The 26,766-nt window shown below is 33.6% G+C and overlaps 2 protein-coding genes across 4 annotated transcripts in view; one reads left to right on the top strand and one right to left on the bottom strand.

The window, feature by feature from the left end:
- The window catches only part of PSMD1 (proteasome 26S subunit, non-ATPase 1), a 92,267-nt gene that overhangs the window by 30,500 nt on the left and 35,001 nt on the right, over positions 1–26,766 (bottom strand). For all 3 annotated transcript variants that reach the window (XM_063104422.1, XM_063104413.1, XM_063104428.1), the window contains one exon: positions 2,779–2,893. In XM_063104422.1, the coding sequence (XP_062960492.1) occupies positions 2,779–2,893 (115 nt within the window). The remainder of the gene's footprint in view (positions 1–2,778; positions 2,894–26,766) is intronic.
- On the top strand, positions 10,978–25,881 carry HTR2B (5-hydroxytryptamine receptor 2B). The gene is made up of 3 exons (XM_063078743.1): positions 10,978–11,317; positions 20,549–20,749; positions 24,989–25,881. The coding sequence occupies exons 1-3, from the start codon at positions 10,987–10,989 to the stop codon at positions 25,879–25,881; spliced, it is 1,425 nt and encodes a 474-aa protein (XP_062934813.1). The 5' UTR covers positions 10,978–10,986.

Here is a 26,766-nt window from a genome sequence, read left to right as displayed (position 1 = left end):
ATCTAGATGGTTTTAGATGACCTAATTTTAAAAATTAAATCAAAACAAAAAAGAAATGAATAAAAAGAAATAAAACTCCCCAAACAAAAATATTTAACTTGCTAGTAGAATGGCAAAACAAATTAAACCAAATAGATTAGAATTGATCTCACAGTTACACTTCAGAAGACCACATGTGATGAGATTTTGTAAAATGTTTACCAATATTTCCCCAATTTCAAACTCTTCAGAATATCAGTTCTATGAAAAAAGGATTTCTTGGTTAAGTAAGTTTGGGAGTTCCTGCATACTATAGTATATATCACCTCCTCTTATAGATTCAAAATGTATATATTATATCAAAGGCTTTAGGAATTGTGCATGTCGTAACAAAGGCTCTAGGACACCTTATAATAGAAACCACTCTAAATTTGTTTATCCCAGCATTTGTTCATCATATTTGACCAAGAATTCTTGCCACATATGACTTCTATTAACACCCTGCAGGATCTTTGGAAGGTGCCACTTTATAACACAACATTTGTTATAAGGTCCTCAAGTAGGTATAAATCTTGGAGGAACAGAGCAATGGGTTTAGAAGGTTACCAAACTTATTTCCTTAGTATGTCATTTCTCAAGTATTGATATTTCATTCTAAGACTAAGGAAAGGAAAGATAAATTGAATCATTTTTTTGAAAATGACTTTGGGCTCCCTTACATGTGAACTTACATATTTTAAAAAATTGCAGCTATTAACATAATACTCATACTATATATGTGTATCCTTTCTCCCCACTTCACTGAAAAACCGTATGACATTGTGTAGAGAAGTACATTTTTCAAACATATATCGTCAATACTCTTCATGTAGTCGTCATGATAAAAACATAACCAAATATCTAACTTATAAAAGACAATAACTGCCTTTGAGGTATGTAATATAAACTTGAAAGTATATTTTAGAATAAACATATGTTTCAAGTTTTTAAGATATAAAAATAATCAGAGCACCAAACCTTAGTCAGAAAGGTATGATACCTAGATCACACAAATTATCTAGAAATAAAGCAGACTTATTTAGTATGAGTAGTAAAAATTTTTCATTGAATTAACTTGTCAGGTGCTGTGTTTCAAAGAACATTTGCTCCTAGATATCATATTAAGTTTAGAATAATCTGGAAAGAAAAAAAAAATCTAATTTATGTTTAAGTTATGGAGGCTCAACATAAATGACAACTAAAGACCTGAGGGGGAAGATACTTAGTAAAACATTCAACTATATTGTTCCTTTGTTTACAGAACAGATGTGTCCTAGAAAAAAATAAAGGTCAGTTTCTATAAACTGCATCTTATATACCCAGTGACATCTCTAATAAAACCGAAGACACATTCTGATATAAAAAATTCTCTCCCAAAAGAAATTTAAACATTTAAAAAACAAAACTCTATGAGGGCAGATACCATGTCCAATTTGTTCACCATGGTATCCTTAAATGATCTTGCCATCCATCATTCATTCAACAAATATTTACTGAGAGCCTACTATGTGCCAGATATGATTTTAGGTTCTAGCAGTGAACATTTTGTTCCCAGGGACCTAACATTTAAGTGGAGGAGAGACAGACAGTGTAAAATATGTCAGGTTGTGTTAAGTGCCATGAAGAAAAATATAGCACGGTAAGGAGACAGTATGGGATGAAATATTAGAAGAGGATATCTATAAATTTTTATAAAATTTTTGTATAAAAATTTGTCACATGTAGTGAAAGCACCTATTTTTATTCTCAGCTTCAATGTTTTTGTGACTAGAAAAAGATATTTGTATCCAATACTAATAATACCTTCTTATCAGAGAAAAGGCCAAGCAAATTAAAACTAAAATTAAAATTTAATTTAATTTAAATCCCTGAAAATTAAATTTCTGAAATCTATCAATAAACTTACAACTATGTTTTTTTTTGAGTTTGGACAACAGATGATAAAAGGGTGACTCCTTTCTCTCTGATGTAAAGATACTGGAAGCATAACCATGTTCTCTCTCTCAAACACCAACACACACACACATATACACACTTTGTTAAAAGAAAGAATTCCTCTGAGAGGTGGCCAAGGTATGTGCATATGTGCTATTAACCAAAGTGTGATGATTATGTAATTGCTGTGAATCAAGAATACTTGTTATTTAAGCAATAGTACATTTCTTTATGAATTTCATGTTGAATTACGTTTTCAAATCTTCACTTTGCCTAACCCAACTCTTTATTTTGTAACTTTTGAGGGCTTAACAATAGCAAATTACCTGGTAAGGTTGGAAATGAGAAAACAATCATAATGAGAAAACAATCACATGAGTGATTTGCTTAAAACAAACACGTTATCAAATGAGCTGATTTTGGTGGATTCAGACAAATATCTTGATTTCTACAATACTAAATATACAAACTAAACAAGTAAAATAGCTATGTACAATGACCAGAGTATTTCTTTAAAGAAAAAACTATTTTATTTTTTTCTTTTTCTTTTATTTTCCTTTTTTAAAAAAAGAAATCAATGACTTCAAAAAGAAATTCAATAGCATTGTTTCAGTTACATCTCCCTATGTAATGTGATGGTTGACCTTAAGCAGCTTTGGGAAATCCAGCATAGTAAAGTGAGGGAGTACTGCAAAGCTTTGCGAGGCAAGTTCAGTCTTACAGATCATGCTACACTTAATTTTTATAGCTGTTATATAAACTTTTCTGTGAGGGAAAACGGTCTGGCGCCAGGAAAGAACCGACCCCATTGGCTTTGGGCTTTACCTTATTTCCTGTACCAGCACAGCAGATCCCCAGGGCCATTGCAGCTCCATAACGCACATGAGGGTTGTAACTCTCTGACAACAAAGAAACAACACTGGGGCACTGTTCAGGGGTCCTGATAAGAAACAGAAAAAAAAAAAAAAAAAAAAAAAAAAAAAAGAGTACTTACACAGATTGTAGAATTAAAAATCTCCCATAGAATTCTAGTTATTGATATAAGAAATCTATGTCCGTATTCAGAGAATATACGCAAAGAGGACCATTAACAGTGACTCCTCAACCACAGTCATTCTCTAGCACCTCATCCATAGTGGGGAACAGCTGTGTGGGGGCAGCACACTGCTCTACATCCATTTTCCTGTTTCCTGGTCACTCTGTATTTTGTTCCAGAAGACGAAAGTTGTTCATAGAAACTGCTGGATGTTCCAAAGCTGCATGAAAGATTTAAATCCCCTAGTACTACTCTGTTTGAATATTAAACTGGGAAATAAGCCCTGATAATGAGGAAATTCTGGCTTTCTATTTTTGCCTTCAGTGATTATTTTTGTGTTAATAAAAGTAATAGAGAAATTGTTCTTTTTTCATCCTCTCCATATTTGCTGTAAAGACAAAAACAAGACAAACTTGACTAATGGAGTACACCACCTCATCTTTTAAAAGACTATCTTTTTATAGTGGCTACCCTTGAGGAGAGCAGGACTGGGTAGTAACTAGAAGAAAGTGTAAGGGGAGCTTCTGGGAAGCTGGTAATGTTATTAACTGGAACTGGGCACTGGTTGCACAGGTGTGTTCAGTTGTGAAAATTCATCATGCTTTAGGCTAATTAAGAATTTTGTGCACATTTTTGGATATACATTAAACCTCAATAAAAAGTTTTTTTTAAAAAAAGTCTATCACATTATGAATGAAAGCAGTTATCACCATAAACCAATTCATATGCATAATTCTAAGTTGGAATTGTCTTCTAGCCTCAAACTCCAGTGAGTGGTAAATCCAAATTTCAAATGGAATAGAGTCAAGTTTATGAAAAACTGTGTTTGTTAAATGAAATTTTGTTTGTTTTTTTTTTTTTTGGTGACTGGATAGTACAGGGATCTGAACCTTTGCCCTTGGTGTTATAAGGCCACGCTCTAACCAACTGAGCTAACCGGCCATCTCAAGATAAATTTTTGCTATACAGGAAGGTTGGGATTATCTCTCCCTACAAGAGTCTAATCACTCTTTTCCTGAAAATGTTTTCAGTTTGCCTAAGCTTCCTTGTATGAATGATTTGAGATGATACTACTAGCAACAATATGGAAAAATAGTATGGTGTCGTGAAAAAGCAATGTACTACGAAACATAAGATCTGGGTTCTAGTTCTAGCTTTGCTAATCTGTGAGTTATATAACACTACACACTTAAGTTTTTCACTAAGGATTTTTAGACATGGATTTTCTTGACTATTTTGCAGGAATAATATAAAAAACAGATGAGCAAATCACTGAAAATATAGGAATAACATACATGCTTTCAGTTGATGCATACTGAGTTAAATAACAATAAGTTATACAAGAGGAAAGCATGAAGTCTAAAACCTAGGTTCTAGTTCCCATTTTGTCTCTAAATAACTGGGCCAATTTAGACAAGGTTCAATTAGCCAAACACTTTAGGGTCCCTTTCCACTGTTAAAAAAAAAAAAAAAGGAATGAGTCTAGAAGTTCTATAAGGTCTGTTCCAACCTCACAATTCTACAGCTTTTAAAAATGAACCAATTATCATAGGTTTAAATCAATGCCCATTATCACAGGACAACTTTCCTTCAATGAGTAACATTTTATGAAATAAAAATGAAATTTAAAGTGATATAGCAAAGAGGTTGTTGGAGAGTTATTCTACAACTTGTAGTTGACACCACCATCATTTAACTTTTATTTTCACTCTAATTAGGCTAAGAACTTAAAGCTTGTTCCGTAATTTGATACCCAAATCCTCTGACAAACTCAAGTATTTTGCTGCCTAATTAATTATCAATAAAACCACTCGACTGCAAATGTCTAAACGGTTAAGGGCTGAAATTGTCTTCTATAATTTTTATCTCCAATAAATTATTAGCAGAGTGCTAGGTACTACAGACAAAATAATTTTTATTACTTAGTAAGAGACAAGAGAGTTAAACTAAATTTATATTGTATTTAGAGACTTAACCAACAAGTATTTTCTACTATGCGTAAGGCCTAAAGGTTAAGCACCGGGAAATATATCAAGCTCTTCCCTTCCCCCTTAAATTTATAATACAGCTAGATAATCAAAACCAGGAATAGTTAACATACCCATGAGTATTATTTCACAAGGGCTAACCGAGTGTCTTTTAATTTCATTTAAATGCTCTAACGTTTGGAATAGGAAAACTACCTAGAGAGTTAGGGAGGACCTCACAGGTAAGATCTATACTGGGACTTGAAGGATGGGTATAATTCTGAAAGCAGAGGGATAAATGTTCAGGGCAAAGGAATGGACACTGGAATGTGAGAAACAAGCTTGAGGAAAAGTTAGTAGATAGACCATATTGGTCTTGTGTGAAGGAATAATGGGAGATAACATTAGACATAAAAAATCAGGAACATTGGCACAATAACAACTTGGTAGTATGGCAGATATCAAAGCTTCTAACGAAGGTGTCCAACCTTCTTTTCTACCTTCCCTTCTCTTTGCCAAATCCAGCCTCCTTTCCAGTCAGTATGTCACTCACTACTCCCGCCATGTTCTACCCTTTCCTATATTCTGCCTTTGCTCATGCTATAATCTCCATTAAGTCTTGTTAAAAATCCCATCCATTCAAGAGCTTGGTTCAAACGACAGCACAGGTATTTGTCCTAGTAGGCTAGTTGTTCTGAAGAACAAATGAGAAACAGCTTAGAAAACTATAAAGTACTAGACAAATATACAAGTATATTATCTGTAGAACCCTCTGTGTTTTTCTCAAGTCCTGGCAGCTGGGTCTAGTTAGTCATAACTATTGAGTGCTTATGTGTACGAGGTAGTGGGTTTAGACTATAACAAACATTTGGAACAACTGGGTCCTGGTTTAGCTTCCCTCAGGACTTAGTATGTGACTATCTGCCAATCACCTACAGTGGTTCTCAATCTTTTTTTTGGATCAGAGTCTCCTTTCTTGGAGAAATGGTCCCCCAAATGGTCAGATACACATAATTTTGGGAGTCTAATTTTTAAGTGTAAAATGAGGGAATGTATCATTTAGGTTCAAAATTAGTTTATATAGTATCATGTAAAGAAAATGAAAAAAGAAATGAACAACTTCATTACTCTTAAGTATTGTTACTCTTGTGGTTCTCATGAGGTACAATATTACAGGCAGCAACAAGTGAAAATATTCCTTTAGCCCCAAGTATGTAATTCAGTTTTTAATGAAAAGAATTTGTAATTTTCTGCTTTAAGAAATGACACAAAAATAACTGAGTTCTGATCTTTTGTTTCAATAAATTTCTTGGCTTGTAGATAACAGTCATTTTGCCAATGTTACTATTTGTACAAACCTTCCACAGAGCAGGAATTGTGCAAGGGCATATGCACAAGTCACTGCCATATCATTCGGCCATAAGCTGCACACATGAATTCCTTTCTTTCAACACACTGGCTTTTAACTACTGTTTCTTCATTGAATATTTTGTGCAACCTCAACATTAAATCATATTAACAAATCAAGATGCTTTCAAGAATATGGTGTTTCTCCCCACCTCTATCTTCACTAAAGGAGAAAAAAATACAGCAAAATATAAACAGAGGCAGAAACAATGTTCTAAGCAGGGCCATCAGATAGGGAATTTTTGAGGCCATAAACTTCAGTATTGTCCATTGGTAAAATTATGAATTTATAATTCTTATTAGTTAAATGCCATCAGAAGATTAACACAACAAACAGGAATTTAGAATATACCCGCCCTTGTTTAACTCCCTTATACTCCCTTAACAACAGATTCTAAACAATGTGAGTAGCATCCTGAATTTCTAAGTGCCTATTGGATTAAAGACATCAACATAAAGAATCCCATACAAAAAAAGGAATAAAGAAGGGCACCCTGTCTCCTAAAGCACCTCTTCTTCCACCATCACCATTCATCTACACACCTAGGAAACTCACATCTTTAATCAATCTATTCCCCCACTCCCCACATCTCTTCTGCCACCAAGTCAAGTGAAAACTTTAAATCTTATTTCTGTTTCCATTGCCTTGATTCAGGCCCTGATCATCTCTAACTGGAACTACAGTAATTCCTTAAATAATCTGTCTCCTTTCCCTCACTTTTTCAAGTTTGTTGTGGTAGAGAGAATATGGGCTTAGAATCAGAAAGACCTGGACTACAATTCTAGGGCAGCCATTTATTAGCAGGGTGACAATCACTCAATCTCTCTGAGCCTTAATTGTTTTATCCATTAAACAATATCTGCTCTACCTATGCACGCTCGGTAGAATCAGTGGTATGGTAGAGTAAATTACTACACTATACTATCATCACTGAAATCTAGATGCATAACCAGAAATTGGCTTTGGATCAGAACCCAGAATTTGGTTACTAATATGCTGTAGTGAGGGTTCTTATTATTATTTTTTTTTTTCGTGACCGGCGCTCAGCCAGGGAGTGCACCGGTCATTCCTATATAGGATCCGAACCCGCGGCGGGAGCATCGCCGCGCTGCTAGCGCAGCACGCTACCGAGTGCGCCACGGGCTCAGCCCAAGGGTTCTTATTTTTTAAAAAGGTAGGGTAAACCTATGTCCAAAGGTTCATTCAAAACAATATAAAACATGTTGGATATTAAACATAGAAAGTTGGTTATATTTAGGGATCTGACCTCCAGATTTCTTCATCAGCTTTCTAGGAAGCTAATGGTATACAGAATACTTACCAACTTTCCCATTGGCTGCAGCAGGGGCAGGATATTCCAGGGAAAAGTGACTCACTGGAAAGAGCTTATCGTAAAATCTATAGTAGAACTTCATTTATTTTATGATCTCCACTTGATAAAAAAGTAGTAGAACAAATAAAAGATATCATATATACTATTCTTAAAGCAACCACAAAATTCAAGTTCTTTTCTTTAGTAGAAAAATCTTCAGAAAGGGAATAGTATGTGGACTTAGGTTTGTTTCCCAAAGGGCATTAACAATTTCATGAGGTTTAGAAAAAATTTTCCCTAGAAACATAGATACTGGGAGCCTAATGCACAGCTTTACCTACGTGATTGCAATAAAGACTGAAATAGGTTGTAAAAAGTATAAACTCAAAAGCATATAAGAAATCTATCAGTTTCTCAGTCTAATAACTTCTAACTCTGACATTCTTTAGCAAAAACAAGTGACAAATTCTTTAAAAAATTAGCTTAGACATTCAATCTCTTCAGAAAAATAAAGCTGTAATATTCTTATATGTTTACTTCAATGTTTCAGCAGGCAGCTCTAAAAGGACAAAGGAATCTTTCTAAGCAATAATTGGAATGCAAACATTCACTGAAAACAAAATTCTGCACATCAATCTTTATATACATACATACACACACAAACATACCACACAAACACATGATATATGTATACATAAAAAATTTTAAAGTCAATTAATAGTGAAGGAGTGATAAATTATATCACCATACTGCATCTTGTAATGAATTAATGGATCTCAGCATGATCATCAAAGACTGCAAATATCACGAAAAGAGAAGGAATTAGATTTGTGTACTGCTAGCCCTGCCCTTCAAAAAAAAAAAAAAAAGAGAAATGAACCTACATGTGATCAAACTTATGATCCAACTATCAATTTACAGAAAATACAAAGGACCAAACAACACATTAAAACACACATAGAGGGCTGAATGGTTAGCTCAGTTGGTTAGAGTGCAGTGTTGATAACAAGATCAAGGGTTCAGATCCTCATATCTCAGCAAGTATTTTTTTCTAAAACATGAATTTTGAGTTTAAAAAAGGCAGAAAGTATTGAATAAAATCTTAAGTGCTCAGTAGAACTGAAATAAACTAAATATTTTCCAGTAACTTTCAACACAAGCTAAGAAATAAAAATTTGAAACAAAAAAGGGGCACAAATGCCATCACTGATCTGGAAGTAATTAAATAAAAAACATGAGTGACCCATACTGATCTTTAAAAAGGAAACCTTGAGAACTAAATACTAAGCTAGTCTTAGTAAACCGTTAGTTTAGAGAAAACTTAAATAGTACAACTGTTAAGATTTATACACCAATTTTCTGAAAAAGGGCAGAAATGTATTTTCACTACATAACATATACTTTCCCTAATGTAAAACCTGTGGGAAAAAAGCTCCAAACGAACCAACTCTGAAACCCAGAGGCCACTTGTTTAAAAACAAGCAGTCCAAAAAGTTTCTGCTAAAACCTATGTATACTTGCAAAATTCAGACCTTTCTGTGCTCTTCTATATAAGGCTGCAACCAGAGCAAATTAATTGTGTTTCACAGCAAAGGCATAAGAGCTGGGTAAGAATCTTGTTTCACCGCTACTAATTAGAACTATAGAAATCACTATAAGGCTAATAGGGCAGAATCTTCATATAATGAAAGCTCTGGCATCCCTAGGTTATATCCTACTTTTTCACAAAGGGGCAAAGCAGCCCGAGCTTAATCCCAAACAAAACTATCTTAAGTTAAAATGACAAAGTTTATTACAGTCCCCACAAATATCAGAGCGCTCTAAAGAATATAACTTGAATAAGGGTCATGAACTGGTTCAACACAGTTAACTGGTGGTTTTATGAATTACAATGAATGCAGCTACTCTCTAAAAATGAATGTATCAAAGAGGAAATAACCTCCTTGGCATGCTTACAGATATACAACACATTTGTTTCACTGCTTTCAAGCACCAGTGCTAGAGGCTCAGAATAAGTCAATGGGAAAAGGATTTCAGTCACAGCTGCAAGCAGGTCTACTGCAGAGAGAAGATGACAGGCTCCGGAAAGTAAGAAGCAAATGAGAGGTAAGTGAGTAACAAATACATATGGAGTTAACCTAAAGGTTTCTTTTATCTTCAAGAACTCTGCTACCATAATCCTTCATTTCTATTCAGTGGTTTAAAAACCACAATAAAAAATTTATTAATGCTAACGGGGAGAGATGGGATTTGTAAATTTTATGAACAAATAGTTTACTCTTCCTCTTAGTGCCCCATCCTTTGCAGGGAAACTAGGAAGGTTAAGGAAAACAATTACTACTTAAAGTAAAAAATGAACTGGCCCAAATCTGGCAAATTTAGTGATTAAATTTAGAAAATGTTGCAGAAACATGGTATGAAAGATGAAATTACTAAAAAAAGTTATTTAGATCTTAGTAATATTTATTTTTCCTTCTCTCAAGCTAAATTCCAAAATGCTTTATAAAAATGGCATTTATATCAGTACTAAGATAAACCAGATCAGACAGACAATTACATATAAGAATTCCTAGCTAAGTCATTTATTGACCTTTGTTGGGCTTGGAGTGTTTCTAGGTGGATGGTCAGTGTGTACTGAAAGTTCTAGTCAGAATTATTTAGTGTTTGGGCTTTTCCACAGTTCTGTATGTACTCAAAGGAAAGGTAAACAGATATTAAAGGGTCAGGAAACATCTAGCTTGTCATTATAACCACTGAAAAAATTAATGTACTTATTTCATTAATTGAGGCATATCAGGAATATGATATTTCTGTGGGAATTGGCTGCACTGTCACGAACGCAAAACAGACCTATTTAGAAGGGAGGGACTACTAAGTTCAAGTGTTTTTTATTGCTTTTCGGAAATAAAATAATGCAATCTAAATATTTTGTATCTAGGGGGAACTCTGTGGCATTGAAGTTCAAACATGAGTCTACAACTACAGCAAAACAAACAAAAAATGAGAAATTAATAAATAGCTTATTTTTCACAGCTATCAGTTTCTTTCACGGAGCCTTCCGAAATCTAAGCCTCTAGAAAATACTAAATACTTGGCGGTCTTATGTACAAATATGAACAGACATATGCACGCTCTCATTTTACAGACCTTGAATTTTGTTTTAAAGGAAGGAGTCAACTTTGGCTTTGAGTGTTTGGCATGGGTACAATTCCTTAAAAAAGTAGATGACCAGCTTAGCTACTGACCATGCTGACCATTGTCTGGAACTGGACCAAATCACGAATAACAGCATACGGCTCTCTCTTATAGAATGTCGGAACAAAGCACAATTTCTGAGCACATGTTACAGAGCACATCTGATAACTTACTCTCTTCTAACCAGTCTGGATTACAGACAGAATCAACACCAGAGGAAATGAAACAGACTGTTGAGGAACACGGAAATAAACTGCACTGGGCAGCTCTTCTGATACTCATGGTGATAATACCAACAATTGGTGGAAACATCCTTGTTATTCTGGCTGTTTCATTGGAGAAAAAGCTGCAATATGCAACCAATTACTTTCTAATGTCCCTGGCAGTTGCTGATTTGCTGGTTGGATTGTTTGTGATGCCGATTGCCCTCTTGACAATAATGTTTGGTAAGTATTTCACTTTGTTCCTGCCATCAAACCACACAACTATGATATACTATTAAAGAGGTGGACACTCATTTAATCTTTATTTTCCTTGAAATAAAAGATGGACTTGGACTACTTAAAGATACAAATAAACAGTCCTCCATTTTCATCATTTTCTGTGGTTGATAATCAGTTTTAAAGAGCAAAAAATAATTTTTTGGAAACAATGTTACTCCCTCCTCAGCCATCTAATAAAAATCACTTAAAAAGTCATTCAAGTTAGCAATATTCATAGATTCTGCATACATTACCTAACAATTAATAGTGAATAGACTTATATACTTTAACTTTTCTATCATGGACACTTTTTATTTTCCTTAACAAAGCAATAAGTAGGACACTCCCTGTGACAGGTATGTGCTGGGTTAATTATTAATAATAAGGTCTTTGAATCACTAAATTCCAATTTAAATTGCTAAATCCCAATTTAAAATTGGAATTGTTCTAAAAAATTCTTGGTTTTTTTTGTAAGTTTGTTTACTTTAAACTTGAACACAATTCCTACATACACGTCATGTTAAGAAAAAATTATGTTACTGAAGGAAAAGGTCTGGGCCTCACAGTGTCCAAAGAGATGATCCATCTGTTTAATTTTTTATATCTGACCATCTGTGTTCTTGACAGACCTCTAGATTAATAAAACCTGAGTTACTAGTTTAGTAAAAAATGTAGTTAAGACACTGAAGTCTTAATTTGTTAGAATAAAAACAATAATGATATTAGAATAGACATAAGTAGTTTCTTATTTATGCATATCTCTAGTTATAAAATTTGGGTAAACACAAATAATTCTATCGATGAATTAAGAGGGCTCAAGAAAATTCTGAGGCAGGACAAGCAATAATGAATAAGGTTTTACCACTTTAATCAAACTCTCTGATCATTAATATTGTCCATCTATCCCTCCCTTTTATATATTTGTAATCTTTTGAATAATCTAATGCTATATGTAACCATGAAAAGTAAGAAATCTGACTGATATGGAGTAACTAAACAACCTTAATTCTGAATAAAATTTAAAAGAAATAAAGTAAATAAGGATTATGCAGGTATATATATACATGCATATTGGGTAAACATTGTATAGGCACATGATTCAAGCTCCCATCTCCATACACATAATAGCAGCTTAAAGTGTAAAATCATACTGCTCAAACAGTGCTTTGCTAGGCATACAGAAAATGTCAAAATACTTATCTCGTGTTACCATAAAATTTAATTGATATGTCATGTTGAATAAATGAAACTGAGTAAGTTATGCAGAAGTGAACTTTAACTTTAAAATCCTTGAGTCCATAAATATCAAACATCTACTATATGCAAAATACTACCATAGGTACTTAAATTATCAGCTAAATACTTAAGGAATCTGTTTTTTTTTTTTAGTTAAGAAATTTTAAAGGCAAAGTTCCATAGTATTAAAGTGAGCTGACAAAATACAAAACAAATAACAGACATAATTCCATATATTCTGTAGGAAAATAGTAGGTATCCAGCAGCTGACAATTTTAAGCTTATTTTGGTGCCATAAAAATTCTTAGCAATAAAAGTTAGGAAAAACCCAACATATGTTAACATTTTTATAGAATGTTTTTGTATGCATGTCTTAAATAGTTATGGTATATATGTTTATAATATTTCATTCTTTCAAATGTTTTAATTTTTAATTATAGAAAAAAATCATAGCCTCAAACACTTTCACTATCAGTAATTAAGCTGTATAGTGGGGTTAGATTTTTAAAAAATGAACTAATCTGGGAATTTAACCACTTTTAAAAATATTATTGCATTAATTCATTATTTAACACAATTCTATTTTTATGTGAAAGTATATGAAAAAATGCATGCTGCTCTCTAAAAAGCTTCAGAGGATGCATTTATAACTGGGAACTGCACATATTATAAATGGGGACTTGATTTCAAATACCAAGTTTTTTTTTTACAGCCTTTCACATGTTAATAGATACTAAGACTTTCTAAGCTAATGCACTTATAAGAACTTCTGATAACTTTAAAAGGCAGATGTAGACTTTACATATTTTTCTTTTATTATAAGGATAATCTTCACAACTTCTGAAGTCTGTACAAACAAAATTACCTCTGATATCATAATCATAAAAGTTTAACCACTACCATGAGCAATTTTAGCTATCTCAGGGAAATTCAATGGAAGTAATACAGAAACATTATACTAGCTAATATTCTAATTTAAAAGTTTAAAAAAAGAGAGCAGTAAAATAAAAAAGTGGCTCTTGTACGCTTACACTAAGGAATATTTTATTTAACCATTGATTTGTATTATATTTAATTATATATTGCTTAAATTTCTATTTTACCAATACTATGATAACTCTGGCACAACACTGTCTCTCAAACGAGTTATGCTACGTCAAATTTTCTGCCATTTCTTCATAACTGGGAACACCGAACTCCATCTTTACAGCTTTAGTTTTTACTTGTCCATAACTCCTAAAATCTATGATCACAAATCAGTAGTTTATAACATAAGGCTTGAAAATTCCTATGTTAGAAACACTTGAGCAGGAAGAAAACATAACATTTTATGCTGATATTAAAAAAGACAGGATGTTCACCATTTAAGAACTTTGCTAAACTTTTCCTTTTCTCATTAAATAAATAATTTTAAATGTAACAGAAAAAAATATGGCATTTGGTCATCCACTGGGCATTACTGACTTACTTATAACTTAAGTTTTAGCCCATGCCTCATGATCCGTAAATGAAAACAGAATCTATGGTACAGTTGAAAGAAGGTGTGTAAAATGGCTGAAAGATGGGTGTTTGAAGCGAGACACTCCAGGGTTTTAACTCTGGTTCTCTTGTGTTGGCTTTTAGGCAAGTCACCTAATATCTCAAAGTACAATCACCTTTTCTGTAAAATGGGCATGTTAAATTATTATTATTTTTTAAAGGTGACTGGTAAGGGGATCTTAAACCTTGACTTGGTGTTGTCAACAACACGCTCTCCCAAGTGAGCAAACCAGCCATTCCCACATAGGGATCGGAACCCATGGCCTTGATGTTATCAGCACCACACTCTCCCAAGTGAGCCATGCGCCAGCCCTGGGCATGTTAAATTTTACATTGGAAATGAGATTGTCAAGTAGGGCCCAGCATGTTACAGACACTAATAACTGGTAGGCATTAATGTATATAGTATGCAATCTAAACATGTGATTTAATTGAGATGTGAGTCTAACCAGAGATGAAACACTTGTATAGCATTAAAAAAAAAAAAGTCAGTTACTCATTTATACAGTGAAATGCTACTACACAGTGAAACGGGGGAGCAAAGCAATTGAGGGCACTTTTTTGGAAAGCAGAAATTTAAAAAATCAAAGAAAAACTTTCCTAAGTATTAAACTGCTTAAAACATTTACCAGAATACCTCAAATGCTCAAATGTAGTAGAAAAACAACAAAAACAAAACAGAAGCTTCATAACGACATTTAAATACTGAATTATGTCTCTCTTTTCTGAAAGATAAAGACAGAAGAATTAGAATTTGAGATTTAAAAATTGTGTATTTGAAAACTGTGTCCCTTTTGCACGTAAGAGCTATTATTTAGGATTTGTCCTTTTCCAATAAGTTCATGAACTATGTATCTCTGTGAACTCTACAGGTCTTGGAATGGCTTTTAAAATACAATCTTTTAAATTCTGAAAAGGGAAATATTTTAGGCCCTAGAATTATAGATTGATGCTAATTATTTTCTGAACAAATGATATATAACTTGGTTTTCCAAACAAAAAACTTGTCCAAAGGGTAAGCAGGTTTCAGATGAAATGAGTCTATCTCATCAAGACATGGAGTTTCTGATTAAAAACATTAGGTTTTTGTACTAATTAAAAAGAAAGCAAAAAAAAAAAAAAAAAAAAAGAGCAAAAACAAAAAAAAACCCCCAAAACAAAACCAAAAATAAACAAAAAACCCAGGCACAGCCCAATTGCAATGCATATGGGTTATTTACATTTCTGTGCCATATATACAATCAGTAGCAGTCAAAATTCAACTTTTATAAAAGACACTTTCGTGACAAATTTAAGTTAAAGTTAGAGTTAAACATGTTCTCATTCTATTTTCCTCCCTGCAAGTACAGCTTTAAATTCAACTGGATACATGTACTCTCGCTATAGCAGGCAGAAAGACAAACACTTATTTCCTACTGATAATTTGGCTTATTGTTCCTAAGCAGTCTTAAGAGTGTTTTCATGGCTGGGTTAGTTGGCTAGTTTCGGTCAAACAACAATAGTAAATAAGAACTAACATTTATTGAGTGCATGCTCTATGCCAGACACAGCTGTAAACACTTCACATGTATTACTGCATTTAATCCTCAACCCTATAAACCCTATAAAGCAGGTAATATTATCCCCATTTTACAGAGAACGTAAGAACAGAGGGATACGTAATTTGTCCAAGGTCACAAAATAAGTTGCAGAGACATGATATGAACCCAAGAGGACTGACTTTAGAATTCACAGTCTTACTCTGCTCTCTCAAATGTAAGTGGAGAGATTCTACCAACCAAAACTGTAATATTTGGCATATCTTAAATAAACAAGAGTGTCCCAGAATTTTTTCTAGGCACTAGGAAGAACTCGTTTTTTTTTTTTTTTCCAATTATATTTCATATTAAGTTCTACTGAATACTTGGGTTTCAAGCAATACTTGCATGAATCCTTGAGATAACTGCCAGACCTCTTTCCTGAGGAAGGTATTAGATCTAGGTCCATGCCTATGAAGATACTGAACCTTGTCCGGGTGACAAGCAGAAATTTATGTAATTCTACCAACCCTTATCTATGGGGGTATTTAAAGCATACAGTCTTCATTTAAAACAACAAAATAGTTGGGCTAATATTATTTAGATAATTAAATAACTAAGTCCATAATCCAAGACCCATCTAAGACTTGTTTTGTTCTTTTAACAGTTGCTCCTATAATATTCAGTCTGTAATTATTTCAAGAACCCACAGAATGCCATTATTCAAAACTCATTGAAATTAATTCCTCTAAGTTTGATTCAGAAGTGGGTAGGAGAAGGAGATGGAAAATAGGATTTGTTTTTTAGAGAAATTTTGTATGCTTTTTTGGGTGGGACAATAAATAAATAACTTAAATGTTTTCTCCTTTCTCTCCTAATGTTTATGAAGGAGTCATATTTAGAGCCCCAGAACAGCAGTAATTTAGTTCATGTACCTGATAGCTTATTCCTCTCAGACTGACTCCTAGACACAATTTTCTTTTTATTTAAATTTGTACCTTTTTTACTTGATTACTTCAAATTTTAAATAATGTCTCTAGTCTTTATGGAAATAAATTGGACGTAATACATTACAAGAAATTATTATAATCACAAATCCTTGAAACAAATTAAAACTCCTAATAAAAACAACATAAAAGTTTTAGAATAGTAAAACTATCTACCATACCAACTTAACTTTTATTCAGTTGTTCTACATAGAAACTTTTCTAACTTTGAGCCTACCAAATTAATATTAACTGAAAAACAATTTTAGAATGAAAATTGTTTCATTTTATCTGGTGAAGAAAAGTACTATTTTTAATTTCCATAAATTCTTAGATTACCTGAATCTCTTAAGAAATTACACAAGCCTTTTTTTTCTATTTGCTTTGTATAAAAGATTTCTATTATTTAATTCATTATGTTACTTTTATGTTAGTTTCATAAAAAGTCTATTCACTAGTATTTCATGAAACGTGAAATCATAAAGGCTCAGAATCATAAAGATCCATCTCTCAGTCTTAAAGCTCATAGTCTCATTCTTTCTTAAAAAAAAAATTCTAGGGCCGGCCTGTGGCTCACTCAGGAGAGTGCGGTGCTGATAACACCAAGGCCACGGGTTCAGATCCTATATAGGGATGGCCGGTTCACTCACTGGCTGGGCGTGGTGCTGACAACACCAAGCCAAGGGTTAAGATCCCCTTACCAGTCATCTTTATAAAAAAAAAAAAAAAAATTCTATATCACGTCTTAATGTTTCTACTATTAGCAATAAGACAGCACTGACTGAAACAAGAAAATTCTAGTCATCTACATTAATTTTAATTCCTACTTTCTATTCCAAAATAGGAGTTTATAAATAAATTCATTCTGTTGGAAAGTGAGGGTAACAAGGCTTTGCAGCCTTAATTAAATCAGCACTAAAAAGCTTTCCCTACTAGCTCACAATTAGGAGTACGTGGGTCAGACAGTGGAATTCAAAGACATGTACTTTTTACATGAGTTCTCTTGTTGCTTCCTGCTCTGGGCTACTAGATTTATGACTAGAATTTTCCAGATCTTAATTTTCAAAAGTATAATTAGAATAGTTAAATAGGCAAGTTATAAATTATTAGCAAAACATTTAAGAAGGTAATACAGAGAGAGCATGTACCTAAAGAAAGGAAATCTAAGCTACAACACAATACTTATCTGCCTTTTTAACCCTTAACCATGATCAGCATTTCTGGTTATAGCTCTAGACTAGAGTATCTTTCTACCTCCTTACTCATAGCCCTAAATCAAGAACTTTAGGTCAGTTTAGAATGTAGCTTCGCTTTAAGTAGTTTCCACTGCAAACTCTCTCAATTGTGTGTGATTCTTTTCTCTCTACTTAGACTGTTAGTTTGCTTTTAAGCTTAGGCAGAAGAACGCATTGCTGCCTTTGTTCACGGTTCCTTTCCACTAATCAACAGAAAATCTGAATGCTATGGCTAAGACGGAGAAAATCCAACTGACTAGATTCTCTAAACACAGGATTCTCTGCCATACTTTATTTCTTTGTTTATTTTGAAAGGCCTTCCATAAATTCCTTTCTATGAAGTATTGAATGCCTATCCTATACCAGCAAACCTAGGGCATCTATTAAGACTCAGACACAATCTTTCCCAGATAGTCTTCCAAAGAGCTGCATCTCAAACATTAATTTGCACACAAATCACCTGGGGATCTTGTATAACTTCAGAGTCTGATACAGTAGGTCTGGGATAGGACCCAGGAGCTTGCATTTCTAATACAGCAAATTTCCAGGTGATGCTGATACTCTCACTGATCTGAAGAACACAGTTTAGTATCAAGGTTCTAAGGAACACTTTAAACTAACAATTCAGTTTTGATAAACAAATGCCTCCTCTCCCTTCCCCCACATCCAAAGACTCAACTGTACCTGAATGCAAAATCTGCAGTTTCTCTAAGGTCCCTTGAGCTCAATGAATCTATAACCACCTCCATCCCTTCCCATCTCCAATTTAATTCACTTAAAAGTATTAATGAGTCCTTCCACCAAATGCTTTAATTCCTTTTCAAGAAGCTGCTAAACATGGAACCATGTACCAAGCAATCATTTACCCTCTTTTTAAAAAAAAAATTAACCAGTTTATTATAAAGGAACAGCCAGATGAAGAGGTACAAATATAGAGCAAGATCTGGAAGGGCATAAGAGTTCTGTTCCCCTGGAGCTGGGGTGCACCACCCTCTCAGCACCTGGATGCATGTGCCACCTGGAAGCTGCCATTTATCATTTTTGAATAAAAATTCATTTCAATATTATTTGTCATTTTGTTGCTAAGAATAAATATTTTAATATTCCTATTAAAAATGCCATATACCAACTCTGGAAACAGAAGGCACCAAAAAGTGGATTTATCAGCCTTGCTACCTTCTGGGTAAAGTGTACAAATACCTTTCACTGAAATCCTATTTAAATCCTGAAAATAATATATTCAAGTCTGTCTAAAAACTCTTTCCCTAAATTATGTATGGTCTTTTTTTGGTCTGGGATTCTAACCTCTCTCCAACCCCAGGCTCCTTAAATTTAAACAGTTCACAATTGAAGGATCTCTTCAGAGTCTTGCAATCCTGAGATGGTTATCTTGGTTTTCCTTCAATTATTCTAATCACTTTATACCTTTCAAAGCCAGATATACCTGAAGAAGAGCAGTTTACGTTCTATCAATGTACATACTAAAATCAAACCATAAAAGGGACTTAGATAATCTCATATGCATGATATTTTTTCTCTACAAGAATAATCTGCTTTTATAACAAGTACTAAAATCTATACATGAGAGTACTTCAAAAAGTTTGTGCAAAAATATAACTGACAAATAATATGAGTCCATAAACTTTTTGAAGTATTCTCGTACATTTATATGTATATAAATTTTTTTGTAAAATGAATTCTAACTGAAATATTCTAGGGGGAACCCTAAAACAAATTTTAGTTGCTTCGAAACTATAAACATGTATGTAGTGGGTATATATATAATGCATAATGTGTTAAATCCACATATGTATGAACACCTATGTAAATTTATTGGAAAACTATGTAGAATATTCAATACCACATCCAAACCTGAAATTTTAAAAACAGTTAATGATTCTAAAGTGCTTATTAACACCATATGAGGTACACAGTAAGCATTTTATAAGTTTGTTAAGTGAATTAAATACTATGTCTAACCCTGAGATCTTCTTTTAAAACCCAAAGTATGTATTGCTTATTTCATGCTTGGAGTTTATAAAGGATAGAATATGGAAGGATAACAATCCACTTTTCTTCAGGATAATCTGAAGCCATTCTTTTTGGAATATTTATTCAAAAACTATTCCTTTAATTATTTCACCAAATGAGAGTTTGCTATAAACATTATTATGCTGCTAGTCATCACTAGATGTGAGCCAAAAACCCAGGCCTTCCGGAGACTCCCACTGTAATATGTTTTTTGACATATTATATTGCCTCCTCCATATGGAAAAATGTTTTCTTTTTATATAATAGCAACTTAAAAATAAATTTTATTTTATTAGCAAGGTTAAGTTCCAGTTGCAATATTGTATAAATTGTTAAAAGATCACAAAAGGAATCAACAAAAGAGCAAAGATTGAAATAATGCAAAAATACTAAATTGATGCTGACTTAGAAAAAGGTTATAACTACTAATATAAAACAGAAAATTTATTTAAAAGTTACCATCTACAGAAACATTGTATTTAATATTATTGTCTCCATTATCTGAAATTAAACATTATCTTGTAGAGGTTAAGCCGTAAAATTTCAGATGAATAATGAAAAAGGTTATAAATTACTTAAAAAGAAACTGTACACCGAAGGTTGCCATTTTGCAGGAGAAAATTTTTTTTGTTTTCTTTTTCTATCTTTCAGAGGCTATGTGGCCCCTCCCACTCGTTCTATGTCCTGCCTGGTTATTTCTTGATGTTCTCTTTTCAACTGCATCCATCATGCATCTCTGTGCTATTTCAGTGGATCGTTACATAGCCATCAAAAAGCCAATCCAGGCCAATCAATTTAACTCACGAACTACAGCATTCATCAAGATTACAGTGGTGTGGTTAATTTCAATAGGTAGGTGGGGAATGCCAGAGTATGGGTGGTGTGTATAGCCTTTGGTTCCATTTGGCTAGGAGAATACCAGGTCTGGTAGGCCATGAAATAAGAGGTTAAGGAAGTGTACTGATATACCAATACAAGATCCTTATGTCATTAAGTTCATCACGTAGCTTCTATCAGGAAAAAGTAGAAAGTAGCAGCAAAGTTCATGTTCTCAGAAAGAACCATTTCTACAGTGTTCATTGAGATATCTTCCTACTTTGATTCTGATATGCAGGAATGTTACACCTAAAAACAGTTTTCATATTTGTCAGTAAATCATAAGGTCTAGCTAGCATGCAGAATCCCGCAATTACATAAAAGTAACAAAAAATGAAATGCATCTTAAATCACATCTAAGAAGATAAACAGGAAAAGAGAAAAAACAACCAACCTAAACATTTTGTAGGCAGGTATCAAAGATCATAAATTCATTTTAGAAGCCAATGTTTCAATACGTGCACAGATTAAAAATGGTTAAGTGTCTGTGTAAGTGTTTTGAATACATTTAGCTAAAAGTTTTAAGAAAGATGCAAAGAAAATATGTTAAACTGACATTCGGAAATGATTTATAGGGCAGGCTAGTTGGTTTGGTTAGAGTGCGGCCTTGTAACACCACGGTTAAGGGTTTGGTTACCTGTACTGGCAAGCCACCAAAAGAAAACAAAAGAAATGATTTATAAAAAGAAACCACATTTCTTCTGAACTGTTTTATGTCTCTCTGTCCATCTTTAATGCTCAAAGACAGTTGCTATAATAGAGTATCTAAGCATGAAGAATAGAATAAATTACTCAAAGTTCTTATAAGTTCATATCAGAAAAACAAACAGATTCAGAACAATTACAATGACCTGACCAGCAGATTCCCTCCTTCCTAGTAAAAAAAAATTTCAAAGAGGAAAAAAAAGTAAGAGACCTGAAATGCTAAAAGGAAGGCAAGAAAAATATTTAATTCTTTCTAAGCAGAGTAAGAACACTGAGACAAAAACACAAAAGCAAGATACTGAAAATTGACCTGTATATTCCCCAAATAATGATACCAAGGCCACCTCCTTTGAAAGTTTGGAGGTAAAGGCAAGGTGTGTTACTACTCTGGCATGGGAGGAAAGAAGGATCAAAGAAAAGTCTATTCAGAATGGAGAGATTTGCAAGCAGTGAGATAAGGACAGCTTAGGGTGGACAGAGGCTAACTGACAGAGCAGAACAGGCCCCCCAAAAAGAAGTTAAAAAAGGACAGGAGACAATGGGTGACAATTTACAAAATCATCCATGTCAAATGACCCACATCTTTTGGTTAGTTCATTGCAATGAGGGAGAGGGAAAGGAAGAGTATGTGAGGTGTGTGTATTGGGGTAGGGTGGGGGGAATAGCGCAGAGGCAGGGAAAAAAAAGAGAAATGGACCCTTAAGAATAATTAAAATTAGAAACTGTGGAATAAGATCAAGCCAATAAGGTAAACAGCCTGTTGGTAGAGGTAACATTTAAATTAAGGCTGGATAACATGAGTTTATTAATTGATCAAATTTTGAGCGTCTATAATATGCTAGGTATGAAGAATACACAGACAAATAAGAAAAAGAAGTTCTGCATTCAAGGAAGACAGATATATAAACAAATTACACTAATACAAAGAGATAAGTGTGTGTAGGAGGAAAAAGAAAAAAAGGAAGAATCCATATTTATAAATTTAGAAGGGACCTTAGAAATTTACTACTTTTATAGATGAGAAAAAAGAAACCCAGAGGTTTTAAACATAGTCATGTGACACATAATGATGTTTTGGTCAACGACTGACCACATATACGACAATGGATTACAATGGAGTTGAAAAATTCCTATCGCTCAGTGACGTCGTAGCTGATGGATGTAACATAATGGTGCAATTACTTTATTTTCAAAATAAATTTGGTGCAGCCTAAGTGTACAGTGTTTATAAAGTCTACAGTAATGGATAGTAATGCCCTAGGCCTTCACATTAACTTACCACTCATTCACTGACTCACCCAGAGCAACTTCCAGTCCTGCAATCTCCATACATGGTCAGTGCTCTAGAGAAGTGTACCATTTTTTATTTTTTATTACATATTTTTACTGTACCTTTTCTATGTTTAGATACAAAAGTACCTACCATTGTAATTGCCAACTGTATTTAGTACAGTAACACGCTGCACAGGTTTTTAGCTTAGGCGCAATAGGCTATACCACATAGCTTAGGTGAGTAGTAGGCTATACCATCCAGATTTGTGTAAGGACACTCTATGATGTTTGCACATTGATGTAATCACCTAAAGATGCACTTCTTTCGGTAAGTAATGTATGACTGTATTTGACTTGAGGACTCTTACAGCTTTTCAGCACCAAGGCCAAGATCAATACTCTTTTCACTTCATCACACTTTGTTTTGTAGAAACAATCACAATTTAGTAATTTTGAAAAAAAAGAAGATGCAGATGACAGTGTAAGTTCAGTTTTGAAATTTTACAAAGTGCTAAAGGGAGCTCATTTTCTTCTTTTAGATTTATAATTATCCTAGATAACACCTGGTAACAGTAAATATGAAAGATAAGAGGATAAGGGTATAAAAAGTATAAGTGAAAACCTAAAAGTAATTGACCAACAAGCTGGACGTGAAGGTAATGTGAATCTTGACAGGAGGATGGGGGTTTAATGGAATGTGAAAATAGAGAAGGATGCATGTACTAGAAGTCAAGATAACAGTAACAAGAAGTTCTCCAGTACTGAAGAGTAGTAGGACAAGGAAGGAAAATATCAGAGTTCACAATTTTAGATAGGAGTAAGTAGACATATGAATATTTTCAGGAGTGCAAATAATAATACAATTGAGAAGTTCAAGAAACATAAAATTAAGGTATTAGAAGGGTCATCAATGGGATGAAGTCATGGAAGATGATGGCAATGAAGCAGTGGAGAGGAACACTATGGAAAGGTACTAAACCACTGAGAAAGATGGAGAAATGTCCTGAAGGTTGGTACCTGACTGGGGTGAAGAAGAGAGCATTATAAATAGATTAGACATCAAAGGGAAGTGTTTTGGGGGAGAAAGAACAGTAGGAAGGTGACCTGGAAGTAACAGGGTAGAGCAGAGGTGAGCAAACTTTTTCTGTAAAGGGCAAGACAGTAAATACTTTGGGCTTGCAGCCTGTAGTATGCTGACCCCTAGTGTAGAATAACAAGTACAAAGAATCTTCTTTCTGGTGGTGCACGTGAGGAAAAGCAGAAAAGCCCTTTCATTAGAAAGGGTTTGAAGAAAATATTCTTGTCAAGGGTTCTTTAGCTACCATGAAAAGGCTGTGCAGTTGATGGAGTGCTTTTGGATTCATAGAACAACAAAGGGATTCTAGTGGTTTCTAAAGATCAATTAATTCAGATATTTAAAAAATGTCTGCTCTTTCAAAGGCAAAAGAGTCAGACTAACCCTTCATGTTATTTGTCTAATAAACTACTTCACTAAGCATAAGATATTTAAATATCTACTTCCTGGTACTCAAAACATTGTATTAGAAAATTAGCATGAGGTACACTTCTTTTATACCTATTAGAGGAACTTTAAATTTTGAAAATAAATTTCACAATCTGCATGCTCTCAAATTTTTAAGTAGCATTAAAAAAATAAACCCCTTAGTTTATTTTCCCCTATGGAAAACTAAGGGGTTTATTATTATTATTTTTGTTAAGAAAAGGATTAAAAGAGATTCAAAAATATCAAAAGATAAAACATTCTATTAAATTAAACTGTATAACCTCAAAGATAATAAAATAGATATCTATTCAGAATTAAGATACTAAATGAATATACTCTGATGTCTCTCTAGATCAACTACATTGGATATTAAGATAAAAGAAGATTTTCTTCTGAATTCCTTTTCCTTAATTTAGGATAGATGAAAAAACAAAAACAGATAATGAGGAACACATTCCCTACTATATCACGGACATACTATAGATTTAGGGAAGCTTTCATTATCAACCTGAAATCACTAATCAATCTCTTTGTTTGAAAACCAGATTTGCTTACTTAGGTTCTATTTGTAAAAACTTCCAATGACAATGTTTGGACAGATTCTGCATGGGTCCCAGGAATTATTAGTAATGCAATAACCAGCATAAAGTTACTAGGATAAAATCTAAAAGGACTTAATCTAAGAGTTATAGGTCCTAAAAATTACTCAATTTATCTTGTTTCCTCTTCTTTAGGTATTGCCATTCCAATCCCTGTTAAAGGGATAGAGAATGATGTGGATAACCCAAATAATATCACTTGCGTGCTGACAAAGGAACGCTTTGGCAATTTCATGCTCTTTGGCTCACTGGCTGCCTTCTTTATGCCTCTTGCAGTCATGATTGTCATCTACTTTCTCACTATCCAAGCTTTACAGAAGAAAGCTTACTTGGTCAAAAACAAGCCACCTCAACGCCTAACATGGTTGACTGTGTCCACAGTTTTCCAAAGGGATAAAACGCCTTGCTCATCACCTGAAAAGGTGGCAATGCTGGATGGTTCTCACAAGGACAAAACTCTGCCCAATTCAAGTGATGAAACACTTATGCGAAGAACGTCCACAGTTGGAAAAAAGTCAGTGCAGACCATTTCCAACGAACAGAGAGCCTCAAAGGTCCTAGGGATTGTGTTTTTTCTCTTTTTGCTTATGTGGTGTCCCTTTTTCATTACAAATGTAACTTTAGTTTTATGTGATTCCTGTAACGAGACTACTCTCAAAATGCTTCTGGAGATATTTGTGTGGATAGGTTATGTTTCCTCAGGGGTGAATCCTTTCGTCTATACCCTCTTCAACAAGACATTTCGGGATGCATTTGGCCGATACATCACCTGCAATTATCAGGCCACAAAGACAGTAAGAACTCTTAGAAAATGCTCCAGTAAGATCTACTTCCGGAATCCAATGACAGAGAACTCTAAGTTCTTCAAAAAACATGGAGTTCGAAATGGAATTAATCCTGCCATGTACCAGAGCCCAATAAGGCTCCGAAGTTCAACCATTCAGTCTTCATCAATCATTCTACTAGGTACACTTTTCCTAACTGAAAATGAAGGCGACAAAACTGAAGAGCAAGTCAGTTATGTATAGCAGACTGGCACAGTTTTCATCTAACATATAATGATGAGTAAGATAATGAACAAGATGTAAATATACTAAGAATTATATAAGGAGCTTTATGTCCTACATAATTCATCTCTTTAAACTAAGAGTTAAGTATTAAGATTATCTAATTTTCCTCATTTGGACAAAATTACTCCATGAAAAAAAAATTTTGTACAGCTACATATAAAAAAAAATTCTCTATTTTGGTTCCAGTCTCTAATATGATGGGTTTGGCACTTGTTAAATTTTTTATTTTCCAGATATCTCTATGACAGCATCTCAAATCCTATATTTTATGCATCTGAGAGCATACCTAATAGTTTCATGAAATCTAAAATCTAGAGTTGTAACCACACTGCCAAAGCTCCACCCATAATCTAAATCAGAGTAACTATCTTCCCACATGCTCTGTATTGTCTATAAATTTGTGTATGTACATAAACATATGCACACCTACAAAGTTAACCATAATATCTATGGACTATTTAGCTTCAAATCCTGAAAAAAAAATTCCTTTCTTACAATTAACTGACATATATTCCTATAGTTCATGAGAAATCATTCTAGTATTTCCAGAATATTCTAGGAAAAAAAATGAAACTCCAATATCAACTAATTCTTAAAAAGTATAACATAGCCCCAAATTTTTACTACTCTATATAACTGACATTTCCATTTTATAAATACTTCAAAGAAATCTATACTTTGAAAGCAAATATCAGTATTAAGCACCCGTAAGGGAACAAAGAAACTATTTAATGGTCTTACCTCCACAGAAAAGGAATAGATTGTAGCTGTGTAATTTTTTAAAAACCTACTTTCATTCTATTTCATATTATTGTCAATTAATGAAGAGGGGAAAACAAAGGT

The sequence above is a fragment of the Cynocephalus volans genome, chromosome 1 (genome assembly GCF_027409185.1).
Source record: "Cynocephalus volans isolate mCynVol1 chromosome 1, mCynVol1.pri, whole genome shotgun sequence".
In the NCBI taxonomy this organism is placed as follows: Eukaryota; Metazoa; Chordata; class Mammalia; order Dermoptera; family Cynocephalidae; genus Cynocephalus; species Cynocephalus volans.
Note: the sequence above shows the minus strand (reverse complement) of the source record. Positions and strands in the feature narration are given on the sequence as shown.

Bases quoted from the DNA above. Each gene is read 5' to 3' on its own strand.
- HTR2B (XM_063078743.1), top strand. From the start codon at position 10,987: ATGTCGGAACAAAGCACAATTTCTGAGCACATGTTACAGAGCACATCT. The intron at 11,318-20,548 runs GTAAGTATTTCA...TCTATCTTTCAG, and splicing joins CCTCTTGACAATAATGTTTG to AGGCTATGTGGCCCCTCCCA. The intron at 20,750-24,988 runs GTAGGTGGGGAA...CCTCTTCTTTAG, and splicing joins GGTGTGGTTAATTTCAATAG to GTATTGCCATTCCAATCCCT.